Source organism: Mustela putorius, unplaced genomic scaffold, assembly GCF_011764305.1.
Source record: "Mustela putorius furo isolate JIRA1106 unplaced genomic scaffold, ASM1176430v1.1 tig00000835_pilon_pilon_pilon, whole genome shotgun sequence".
Classification (NCBI taxonomy): domain Eukaryota; kingdom Metazoa; phylum Chordata; class Mammalia; order Carnivora; family Mustelidae; genus Mustela; species Mustela putorius.
Genome location: NW_025421492.1, coordinates 3,669,397 through 3,683,073, shown reverse-complemented (window position 1 = coordinate 3,683,073; position 13,677 = coordinate 3,669,397). Strand labels below are relative to the sequence as shown.

Below are 13,677 nucleotides of genomic sequence, written 5' to 3'. Positions count from 1 at the left end.
CACCTGGTGTAGGGCTTCCATCCTACCAGTGGGGGCTGGGAGGAAGAATGGAACCCTTGATAACTAAGGATCTTTTGCCTAGAATACAGTACGTCCCCACACTATGGATTTGGGGGGAGGTGAGAGATGCTTGTGGTTTGTTCCACTTGGGGAGGTACTGTAGCTCTAGGTGGGGAGCATTAGGGAGAGGAAGCCCTGTGCTATTGTCTGAAACCTCCCTAAGTAAGCTTCCATCATGGCAAATTGGGGTGGGGGTAGGGAGTGGGTTTAAAGGACAGATTCTCACTGTTCTTAAAGAAATTTAGTAAATTTCCCTGAATAAATGTACTTCCATTTGCTGTTTCCATTATGACAATATCCAGAAATGATGATAGATGATAGATAGATAGATAGATATAGGTAAAGATATAGTAAGTATAAATATAGATACAGATTTTTGTTTGTTTTTAATTATTTTTACCAGTTGTGGTTGTTTCATTGGGGAAAAGGCCCACAGATGGAGTCATGCTACCATTCCAGAAGTGTCTGTCAAGAAATTTAATTACCTTTTGGTATTAGAATATTGGTGTTATTGTGAGTTCAGTTATTTAACTCAGGAATAAATTCAAAACAATATAGGTAGAGTCGTGTTCCCACTAGTCGAGTTTGGATGTTTTCTTATACCTATGAAGAGAAAAATAATTTACTGCTTTTAACATTACTAATTTATTTCCAAATGTCTTGCTAAAGACCTTGTAAGAACTTTTTCAAACGTATGTTGAAAGTAAGGATGCTGGGCAATGGGAGGTCTATCTCTAAGTTTAGAAGATAGGGCCCTTGTGAAAAGGGAAGCTTCTTGTTTATTTTTAAAGATTTGTTCATGTTACTTTAAGCCTGTACAAATTCTCGGCTCAGTGTACACCTTTTTATGTGCTCTGACTACCATATTAATGCATGGTGGATTGTTTCTTGTTTTGTTTGTTGTTTTCACTCTCCTCAACCTGTAGAGAAGAGGAAAACCAGCCTATTGGACCAGCTCACCAACACCAGCGGGACTGTCATTGGCGTGACTTCCTGCATTGTGATCATCCTTATTATCATTTCTGTCATTGTGCAGATCAAACAGCCTCGTAAAAAATATGTCCAAAGGAAATCAGACTTTGACCAGACAGTTTTCCAGGAGGTGTTTGAACCTCCTCATTATGAGTTATGTACTCTAAGAGGGACAGCAGCTACAGCTGACTTTGCAGATGTGGCAGATGACTTTGAAAACTACCATAAACTGCGGAGATCCTCTTCCAAATGCGTTCACGACCATCACTGTGGGTCACAAGTGTCCAGTACGAAAGGCAGCCGCAGTAACCTCAGCACAAGAGATGCTTCTGTCTTGACAGAGATGCCCCCACAGCCCATCAAACCCCTCATCCCGCCCATGAGCAGAAGAAACATCCTCGTCATGAAACACAACTACTCGCAAGATGCTGCAGATGCCTGTGACATTGACGAGATCGAGGAGGTGCCAACGACGAGTCACAGGCTGTCCCGCCACGACAAAGCCGTCCAGCGGTCAGTATCAATAGATTTTTTGATGACACCTAGAACCTGAGGACTGAAATGCCTCCAGAATATTGTGTTCTAGTTGATCTTCTTATTTCAGTTTCTTTTTATAACAATTTAAACCATAGTGTCTCAATTTTTTCCTCTCCCTTTTCCTTTTCAATGCTATCCAGACCCTTCCTAAGTCCTATTTATATACATAGGTGTTTGGGTGTGAGCACACACAGACCAAAGATATGTCATTTATTTCTACACATATCTAGTATTTATTTCTACAAAAATTATGGTTTTAATTTATATTATAAATTTGTATTGCTAATTTGCTGCCACATATTCATGAATTTTGCTTTCATCAATACTTAATATATTTTCAGATATGAAATGCTATTTGGAAATAACTGCCTTACCAAGATGGGTAGCCCATCTTATTAAATAATTTTAATGTAAAAATAACGTATTTTGCAATATGATGTATTATATTTTTTGTATGAAAATGAAAATGCCGAAACCCTTTTTTCCCATATCACATGATACTTACATGACAAATTGCATATAATAGTATGGTATGCTAAAATACTAAACATTTATATTTAAATGTAGAAAAAATAGTAGAAACATTTGATTCACCTTCAACATAAAGATAATATCATCAGTATCATATTATTAGCCCTAAAATTGGTAAAAATTTTGGGGATGGAAAATTTAATTAAGGGAAAATATATCTATTTTAAACCCCCAAAACCCGAAATACATATGTCCTGTTTTGCATGTTTACTAGCATTCAGTTTGTTTTATAAATGGACATACTTTCTCAATTCATCATGCATCTTCAAAACCTAAAATATTTTCAGTTGATTTAATATTTTTGCATGCTGATGGAAAAAAATCTATTTCCATAATTTTATGAATTTTTAGGAATGCTTTTAAGTAAATATTTGTATGCATATTTATTTTTTGTGCAAGTATTACTTTGTTGAATGAAATAGCCATAACATTCCAGGTTCTGCCTCATTGGGTCTCTAAGCAAACATGAATCTGAATACAACACAACTAGGGTCTAAAAAGAAAATTCAAGGTAAGCGAATGCCCTTGGTTCCTTCTCCCACCTTGTTGTATTTGTTTTGTTTTGTTTTGTTGCAATTGTCTTGTAGATTTTTTTTTAGGGAATGTGCTCTTTTTCATTATCTCTTGAGATAAGTGTTTCATAATACTTCATAATCAGAAATATGCTGGATTCAGTGCTGATGGAATGATGGCTTTTAGCATACACATCTTTAAAATAAATGTTCATATTCTTATCATCAGGCATTGTACTAGAATGTTATTTCAAAAAGGATGTTAAATTAGCAAGTTAAATTTTACATATTTCAAGGTTAAAATTAAAAAATAGTAAATTTTCAAAAAAATCAGAATGCAAGTTTTTCATAACAAAAACAATGGAATATTGTCTCAATATAACTGAAGTCGACACATGCAGTTGGTAATTTTCTTATTTAATTTGGCAATATTCTACTCAGATTCATACACTAAGTGTTTGGTGGTATTTATACAGTGTGTGCACTCTTTATTTTTGCATGAATATGTAGCTTATGTCATCAAAGTTAAGTGCAGCATGTTATGCCAGATTCTATGATATCAGATTTGAATGCTTAACAGTGTAAATGTTCCATAAATACTAGCTGTCTATGTGTACATCTATTTTGTGATCAAATACCATAAGAGCTTTACTTTTAGCACTTGATAATCTATATCTCTATTAGACTAATTTGTCTCCAATTAAATTTGCTTGACAGCTAAACTCTTCAAAACACTTCAAGCCTATCAACTATTCTTGAATTAGGTGAATGCATTTCCATGCTCTATATTACCTTGATAAATTCATGTATTTGTATGCATTTTTCACTGGGAGAAAATGTTTTAACTGTGTTTTATTTTCAGAGAAGAACTATTTATACAAACATGGGGACTGTGAAACGAAAATTCTCTAGTGAATTGTGAAAAGTGGACATATTTCTAAATTCATTCCACTGCCTTTATCCAAACTTAAGAATTAGAGACATTTGTTATTCCTTCGGCAAGACATCCCCGCTGCACAATGATATGTTCATTTCATAATTTGGTTGCTGGTCACCAAGTGCTCCTTAGTTTTTAAATACATTTTGAGATTTACTGGAAACTTGAAGAAGAAATTAGTTCCTGATTAAGACTATCCCAATTTTTCTTTTTACTCTTAGTTTCACTTTGTTTCTATGTTGTTTTATGTCCTTGTTATATAATTGTACGTTGTGTGACATGTGAACAACACGATTTTGGATGAACTTTGTGTTACATGTACATTGTTTTCATTAGATAGACTGCTTGAGACTAGTGCGTCCCTGAGGGATTTTGAACATGCTACAGTTAAGAAGTGAAAATATGGACCATGGAAGCACCAGCTAGAGGTTTTATGGACTATTAACATCTATTATTGTATTATGATTAAATGCAGCCAAGAGTCATGAGTAAAAATACCAGATTGCAATAAGAAACATCTGATTTTTTTTTTTTTTTTTTTAGTCTTTCCCAATTTCCTTTTTGTTTTATATCAAAGGAAGATACTAAGTTTCAGAAAGAGGTTTTGAAATCAGGTAATTTACCACTCAGACCCATCAGTAGAAATGTTTTTTTGATTAAGCACTTAGCAATATGACTGAATTGACAGTTTGAGAAAATACCCTGCATGTCAGTACTGGATATTTGAGTTGGAAAAATATCCTTTTTATTAGACACATTGTAAAAAGCATGCATTCTCGGATACTGCTGTTACGCTTCCATTTCTTTGTGTCATATGCTTGCTACTTGTAACTTTTTATATAAAGATATATAAAAATGTATAATAATTTCCTAACGAGTTAAGAAAAATGTTTTCTTCTATTAGAGTGATAAAAAATTGACTTACATAAGTGCACACTTTATATCAACTCTTTCTACCTGTTAGGCTCTAGGATGTCTTTTAGTATTGAGGCTTCTCTAAATTTGATCTCTCAAATTTTATGACTATGTTCTCCCTTTAGAATAGGACAATCTTTTTAAATTCTTTAAAATCACAGGCCCTTTTAAGAACCAAATTATGCCATTCTGAGTTGTTCTCCTACTCAGGCACACATATAATACCCGAAAGCTTACTAATCATGATGTGTTTAATATAAATAAAGCAAAATCATATAATATACTTAATTGTTGTTGAGTCATATACACACTCTCTAAAGTTTGATTTAATAAATGGGTACTTTTTAAATATTCAATGTGTATTCCTAGAAAATAAATTTTAAAAATCAGAATTACTGTAAATCCGCTTACCAACATCTCCAAAACTGCTGAATTCTATGGAAGTCTGTCCTTCAAATAGTGAAGTAGTCTGGTCTATCACAGTTAAAACTTTGTGACTCAAGCAGGCTTTACAAACCTATAGATGAATTACTTGCATCCATCTCTGTTAGGAATTCAATTTCATATATGCTACAGAAACAAATAAATGGGAAAGAAAATAAAATTTTATGATAGAAACATTAAAGAATTATCATAGCAATTCTGAATAACCTGTATTGAAAAAAATGTCAATATACATAAATAATCACTTCCACGAATGTGATACACTGATGTATGGAAAATATATTGAATGTGATAAAGAAAGATTATTTCTATTGTTTTGCTACCTATTTTGTACACAGTTTATGTCACAATCTAGCCTTTAGTATTTGACTTGACTGATTTATTTAGTTGCATGCCAACCCTTATGCCCTTTAATTCAAATTTAATGCACCCACAGATTAATTTTGAAGTGGTTAGCCATATTTTATTTTCCCTATTTGGAAATCTTCATAGGACCACTTACAATTTGAATGAATAATCTCAGAAAAGTACGATATTCATGTCAAGACTTATTTATACAGCAAAAATGGAAAATAAATTAAGTGAACCACTTGACTCTTCACTTGCCTATAGCTGTCCACAGGCAGTTCTCCCTAAATATGCAGAAGGCTCCTGATCTGCTGGTTCAATGCTTAAAGATATTTGCACCAGAAATCCACTCATCAACAACCAAAAATCCAACCACACTAAGTAAAATGACAAAGATGGATTTCTTGTGTATATTTAGTACACAACAGCTCCATGGGAAAACAAAAATATTTTAAGTGAAGACTAGACTAGGTCTCCTCAGTGGTCATACCAAAAAAAAAAAAAAAAAAAGAAAGAAAGAAAGAAAGAAAAGAAACTTAACAATGGCCATTGATGAATCATAAGAGAAGGTAGTGATGACATGAATCAAATCATGAATGCAGGGACCTGGGGCTCCCTGTTGGCCCTTGATGTAACTCTAGATGCTAGATCTGGGAAACACGGGAGTCCATGATGCCTGGGAAGTCCCTGGAGGAGGCTCTTGAAAAGCCAGGACTGACATTTATCCATATATTATAAATTCCTATTGACTGGCACACCAGATCTTACACCTAAATATCAAACTTTGGTTTAGATTCAAATAGGGAGACACACTGTGGTTAAGGAATGAGGTGTTTTAAGACATTCAAATGTTTCAAGATACTTCAAATCAAGTTATTTTAATAAATAATGATATTTTTTGATAAAGTGAATTCAAATATGACTTACACAAGTGCTTTATTAATTCCACAAGATGTTCTAAAAGCATAGTTACACATTAGTTAATTTGAAAATAGCTGTTTTCCTTTTATTTCTTTATTTTTGAATTCACTTTCAAAAACTGGAAGACATATCATGAGTCTATGCAACACCTGTGAAACCCTGCTTTCAGCCTCTTCCATTTGTCCAAGTGCATTTCGATTGCCTAATTCAAGATTGATGTGCTGATTTGGAAATGCGATTTTTTGTACCTGATTTTATATACATGCACTTTCTATGAATCATATTGCAAAATAGAGATATGTAATGTTGATCTTCCATAATTCACTTTCATTTGGTCAGATAATTAAATGTGGCTATAACTGTAACTGGAAATGAGTGTTTTGGGACTTTTAAAGGAGAACAATCCACTTTGTGGAAATGTTGGCTTTTATGTTTTGCATAACTTTTTTCCACTAAAAATATTTCAATCGGTCTGACTCTATAAACTGTTATTCCTAGTGTTTAATAAAGTTAGGTCTTTGACAAAAACTGAATGAATATTCACGTAAGCTGTTGCATCAACGTCTTTGTTTTTTCCCTTAGGAATTTGGTTTTTCCTCAAATTTGGTAGCTTAAAAAAAATCCCATGAGTGGATTTTCCTCAGCCTCTGAATATCATAATAAATGGCAAAATATGATATTGGTTCCTATTACCTTAATTAAAGTAATGGCAAATAACTTATTTATGTATTAGTGGCAAAATACATAATAGAATTTTATCTTATTATGAAGTTTATATATTTCAATGATGAAAATGATTCCTGTCAGATTCCAGCTCTTGAGGGAGGTTAGGTAAATAAAACCTGTAAAATTCTCTGAATCCTGAATGTATATGATTTGAGGAGTGAGTTTCAGTTTTTTCCAATTTCTCTGAACTGAGCTAGTTTTGATGTCATGTCTACTTATGATTCTTTCTTCCTTTTGTTTGTTTCTATCTGTCACACAATGGCACAGAGAGCTCAGCCAACAAAATGTTAAATAGATGAAGAATAGAAGTATCTATTCTTCTATAGAAGAACTTGGACTTGAATTTATTGTAATTCTCTTATCCATTTAATTAATATTTCCCATTCTTCTCTTAAAGGTTGAAAAAAAGTAGCAAAGCAAACTATATTGTAAAAATAGCAGAGATGTATTTTTATAAATAATCTTGTTCCATAAATCTGAGGCCCTATGTTAACATAGATTTATCCTGATTCATTTTATTAATGAGTTGTTTAAATCATACTGCAAATTTCTTTAACCTTAACTTTATTTGACTCACTCAAATAAATCCAACAGTGTCATAGAAATACCAATGTGGGTGACCAATGTCAGACGCTCTTCTTAACTCATCAATTTTTTATCAATTCTTAACACCTCAATACAATTTTTTATTGTAGCCTCTGGTTCTGTAATTCCTTGTGCATTATTTAAAAAGCAAATGCCCTCTTAACATGCCTTTAATTTCTCAGAGTTAGGAATAATAAACTCTACCTGCTTCAGACGTATGTCATTTATGAGTGTCTAGGGTTGGTTTTCAGAAAATTGTTTATACAATTATGTAATTAAACCACTGTTTTATATTCCTAGTAATTATGCAATTCAGTATATGCTGGTTTGTCCCTAACTTCTACCGCCTCTCCAAAGTCTGAGCTATGCCATTTTACATTGGTCAATTATTTGAAAAGTTATTTTTTTGTTCTCCAAACAGTCACAGATGTAGATAAAAAACATAACAGCGAGCAGAAAACACAATGTTTAAATTTTTTAAAAGAAAACATTTCTATTATGTCATATTATGAAATTTGTACTTTTTTGTCACTTTCTCATGAGTGAAGTTTATTTAATAGCATAGCCAGTCTTTTGATCCTGTACAGTCTATATACTGAGATTCTGCCTAAGTGATATGGGGATGAAAAAAAAAAAAAAAGAGGCAGCAGTCTGTTGGGGAACATGATTATGGAGTTTCATAGAAGGAAGCGTGTTTAGAGGAGCTAGATCAGAAAAATGAAAAACCCAAAATTATTTGCCAAGTTTTTCACCTTAAAAAGCTAATTAGCTATCACCTTCATAATTTTGAATGGAAGATAAAATATATTCAATTGTCAAGAGAATGCAACACAGATGATTTTTCTAAGATTTTATTTATTTACTTGAGAGAGGGAGAAAGAGAGAGCATGAACATGAGCAAGCAGCAGGAGGGGCAGAAGGAAGGGGAGAGAAGGAATCCAAGGCAGATTCTGAGCTGAGCAACGTGGGCTTGGATTTCAGGACCTTGAGCTCACGACCTGAGTGGAAACCAAGAGTCAGCCATCTAAGGGACAGAGCCACCCAGGTACCCACCTTTCCCCGATGATTTCTCATAGTAAAGAAGTTGGTAGCATAAAAATGGGATACAAACATCTTCTCAAGGGGATCGAGAAAGGCTTAATGAATAGCCGTCCTGTTAAGCAGATCTTGAAATTTGGAGACCATCAAATAATGGGCCAAGGAAGTATTTTCACCTAGAGAAATTGGAGCAGGGAGTAGTTGGGAGGCCACATGTTTATTTCAGTTAGCTGGAGCGTAGGAGTAGACAAAAGGAGAAATAGTAAATATAGTTGACAGAGTAGGTTGGCATTTGCATCATGATTTCTGAGTGCACGTAGTTTCATCTAAAGAGGTTCATATTTTATTACAAGGAGAATATTTTAATGCTTCTTAGCATATATGGTTTATGAATTATACTTTAAGTCACATCCTCTGATAGCAGTATGTTTGCTCAATTGAATGAGACTAGAATAAGTAAAGGAAATTAAAGCAATACAAAGGCAAAACATTAAAAAAGAATAGCTGATTGTTAGATATCCAGAAATATCTGTTTTGCTTTTGTTTATTTTCTGCCATATTTTTTTAACTTTCAAGATTATGATTAACTCACTAACCAACCCATTGAGCCCTATGTGCTAAATACCGTATGGAGGGTTTCAAATCAAGTGTTCTGTTGGTCCTGTTAGCAGTCCTAACACTACTAATAACAATACTTGTTGTTACGGTTGTTGTTTTTCTGTTGTACATATGAGGAAATTGAAGAGAGTTTTCTATTAACTTTTCCAAGATTCCATGATGATAAATACGGCACCAACCCTAATGATTAATGTTAGAATCAGCCAACAGTCTTCACCCATGTGCTTATGGCTCTCTAATGGTCAACATGGCACTAGTTCATATCCATAGAAACCCCATAGTTTTGTGTTTTCTCATCTGCAAAAATATGTATTATAGCAGCTTCTCTCTACCCTGTAGCACTTAAGGGTCAAATAATGCATTGGAGGATATTTTTATATCCTATAATACATTATAAATACGTAGTTTTCCCTAAGTCATGTGTAAACTTCATTTATTGCCGACATGGAGCAAGTACATCATCTATAATGAGCAGTGATGAAGAATGATTCCAGCCTTCTTGTCTTCACAGTGAAATGACTGACTCCCAGAACCCACTGATTGTTATTCATTGGAATGGCGTTTTCTCTGATGTTCACTTTGTTACGTTATTTTATTGAGTTCTGAAGTGACCCCAAAAGCCCTAGACATAAGTATACACTGAAATACCAACACTTGAAAGAAAATCCTGTTTTCAATCCCAGCCAATTGCTCAATAGACATTTGCATGATATAAATAGTGGATAAGCGAGCATGTAGACAGTTACATAGAAGATTGCACTCTCCAAGCCACAATTATGATATAAAATGTGGTATAATGCACTAAAAATTATGTGTCCTTTTTGAACAGGAAAAATTCAAACTCAAACTTTAGGTTCACTTCATACTACTTATGTGCTCTTAAAAAAAGCTGTTCACAGTGCACAGTCAATGTGGGTCTATTAAATGAGCAGATGAGTAGAAAAATTACATTTAAGAAGTAACTAAATTTCTTTATTTGACACAGAAGCACTGTCCTGACCTGACACCCGCCCATATATCTAGCCCTTCCTTCTAGAACTTATAGAACTAAGCTGGATTCTAAAGGAAGCCTGAAAAAGTATGATAGGTATACTAGCTTAAAAAAAAAAAAAAAACAGCAGGTTGTGGTTTCCAAACAAGCACACACAGGATACAAACAAACAAACAGCAATGGTAAGTTTTGAAACACAAAAACTTAGAATAACATTTAAATAGAATTTCTTGAAGTAGCAATACTCATGGATCAATTGATACATATCAATTCAGTATACTTAGGAACCTTGGGTGGTTCATGATTTTTAACTTCTCACACATGCTAACTTTAGAAATGGAAGTGTCTTTTCAAAAATATCACTCTTTAAAATGCAGCTTTTCCAAGCGGCTCATCATTGTTAAGATGTATCCTATGGACACATTTTCCTATAATATATTCACCCAACTTTCTGAAAGGACTGTCTATGTGTTTAAAATGATTCTGTCATTAATTGATAATAAAGTATTTTATAAAATGTTAGTGCCGTTGGGAGAAAACACTCTCTACTCCCTTATAGCCAAGCTTTTTCTCCCATTGACATTGAGACTTATAAAATAGGGAGGGATTTTCTGACCAGACGCTTATCCTTTTGTCTCTTGTAAATGCGTATCATTTATTGAAGGACTGTGTCTGTTGGTGAGATAAACGATCTCACCTTCAATTGACGGCTCTGGATGACAGGCCTGGGAACTGCAAGCCGGTCATTTCCTTGCCAGCTGGTCCCTGCTCAGATCTCCTATCAGGGCAGTAGAGGAAGACGGAGTCAGCTGAGGACCTCAGAGACTTACTTGCTGTTTGCTTCTGTCCCTGTCACATCCTCCAAGCATCCTCGCTTGGGTTCAACAGCAGCCTCAGGCTCTTTTGGCACCTGGAGACCATGCCTCCTAGCATCCCTCAAAGGTATCTGCAGAACCAGGCCTGCTCTCCTCAAACCGCTGAGCCCTGCCTCCAGGACACCTTCTAGGTTCTGGATTATGAAAAACCTCATTCTGTTCCCATTGTTTCCTGAGCCTGAGGGCTGGTCAGCCTTCACATACCTTATGATCCTTATCCTCTGTTTGTTTTCCTGGCCTTCCAACCTTCGCAACAGATTCCTTTCAACACAAACCCTCTCGATGTATCTGGTACGTTTTCTGTTTTTTACTGGCTGGGTTTTCCCTGGCATTCTTATCCAAGAGCATTTTGAAATTATTTCCTGAGAGTCTTTTGCTTACCTTATGAAACTTTGCCTAGTTAAATTTCATATGCTGGCTAAATTATTTCTGAAATATTACTTCTATAGCATGAACTATTAAAATGTATGTGACTATAATGTGTATGTTGGTAATGAACAGGTGTTCTTTTTCATGGGGTGGGTATTTTTCATGCCTTGTTGGGACTTATAAGGGAGGGGGGAGAGGTATCATTTGTAGTGATAGGACTTTGAGATTAAAATCATCATGGATCCTCTTTCTAATTTATATTCCTGATCTAGGCAGGCTCCAGGCAATTTCTTAATTCATTTATGTGCACTGTAATCAATTTTTGTGAGTCTTTAAATTTTACTTTATTCTTCAGGAATAAAGTTTTTGTCAAAATGATTGGACAGTTTTGGTGTGCTGATGCCCTCAGGAGAGCCTAGAGATCCTGCTCTTGTCTATTAGAAGTTTCAGAGCATTTCCTAGGGGCTAATAACTTAAATGTGAACTAATCAGCCACAGAGCTTGGCAAGTTAAAATTTTATAACTTCAGTTTTTCACAGGGAATGCCTTCGGATCTAATCACCTGGTGGTGAGAATTTTAATCCCTCTAAGTCAACCACCATCAAACTTTAATCTCAAGGGAACAGGAAGACATCGACATCTGGCTGATAGGTGAACTGACTAATTTTGACTCAGTCTGTGGTCTATTTAAATTGTGATTTTCTGCAGTTTGTGATTATACAGAGGGAAAAGATCCATTTTTCTGGTTTAATCAGATGAAACCATAGCTTGTTATGATAAACTCATTTCATACAAGAAATATTCTTGACATTACTTAAATTTAGACTTTTCCCAGAACACTCACATGTATCTATCCCTGTTGTTCTAGTAAATCTAGCAAATGTAGCCATTTCTGAAAGCGCAGAAAGAACAGACTTTATCTCGACAGAGCTTTAACCAGCAAAACAGTAGCTCTGCACTGAAGTGTTAAGAATACATAACCACTGCTGAGTGTGCAGTGTCTGTGAGATACTGTTCTGAGTATTTTACAGGTGTTCACACAGTTAGTTCTCACAACAACCTTACAAGGTCATTATTATTAGTTTTATTTTACAAATGAGAAAAAAAGAGTTCCAAAGATATTAAATATCGTTTCCAAAATCATGTCACTAGTACTTGGTAAGGCCTGGATTTAAACATTGAAAGTCTGGATGGATATGGAACCTATCGTCCTTTTTTTTTTTTTTTCTTAAGATTTTATTTATTTAATTGAGAGAGCACACACACCACAAGCGAGGAGGAGCAGAAGGAAGGGGAGAAGCAGGTTCCCCACCAAGCAAGGAGCCCAATGCAGCGCTCCATCCCAGGACCCTGGGATCATGACCTGAGCCAAAGGCAGATGCTTAACCCACTGAGCCACCCGGGCGCCTGTGGAATCTATAGTCTTGAACTGTGAATCAAATTGCTTCTCACTGATTCTCCACTTGTTGATTTTAATGAGTGGGAAGAAAAATATTAGTTACTGATTTACATCCACTCTTTCTAACCTTGGTGAGTACTGAGACAGGAGAGACAAGGATCAGACGATAGACATAACAGTGAATTCTCCTTAAAAGCATGTTTAGGAATTCCCATGGAGATACTGGAGAAGAATAATGGAGGATCTTTATCTACAATTTTAGCATGATGTATCTGGTCTGTCTAGGTTGCTTATGGTAAATGAATTTATAATTTATGGATTTATGTATGGCACAAGACCTGCTGAAATCGGTTGGGAGTCAGCATATCACTATCTTAGTAATGCTTCATAACTAAAATATGTTTGCGTAAGCGATGCCCTACATGTGTGCCTTAGACAGTTCCCATACATACAGTGTGTTGGGGTTCTCCTGCTACACTAATAAAGGACCTAGTAAGTTCAATTTTTACAACCATACTTCCACACACATCACGTTTAACTCAAAAGTACCTGTAGTCTTTGAATTATTGGTAAAATCAGATTCTCTGTGAGATTTGTGATTTTTGTAAGTCTGACTCTTTTTGCTTTCTTAAGGAATTTTGTACAATCTCTTTTGGAACTCAAGAAGTTCAGCGCCAAAGCTGTGTGCTCCTTTGGCTTGTGTTGGTGGTTATCACCAGCTCTGTGAAACCATTCAATAAACACACCACAGCTCCTCAGTAAATATTCACTGCATCCATACTAGGTGCACAGAAGCGTTTTAGTCACAGAATGGACGAAAAGATTCACTTTTGTGTCACATAAACTAAATAACAAGGGGAAGCAATAACAATAAAAATCTTATGGCATGTTGTGAATTT

At 35.0% G+C, this 13,677-nt stretch overlaps 1 protein-coding gene across 4 annotated transcripts in view; it reads left to right on the top strand.

The window, feature by feature from the left end:
• NETO1 (neuropilin and tolloid like 1) overlaps positions 1-12,402 on the top strand; it is a 117,823-nt gene extending 105,421 nt beyond the window's left edge. Inside the window, exons 9-12 of one of the 4 annotated variants that reach the window (XR_006608175.1) lie at positions 987-1,545; positions 2,537-2,611; positions 3,330-3,376; positions 3,475-12,402. Coding sequence is in view for 3 of the 4 variants with exons in the window: in XM_045085219.1 (XP_044941154.1) it covers positions 987-1,545; positions 2,537-2,597 (620 nt within the window). In the remaining variant the exon portion in view is untranslated. Of the gene's footprint in view, positions 1-986; positions 1,546-2,536; positions 2,612-3,329 lie in introns of all 4 variants that reach the window. The other 3 variants (XM_045085219.1, XM_045085218.1, XM_004745631.3) reach the window with 3 other exon arrangements.
• Positions 12,403-13,677: the final 1,275 nt, after the last annotated feature.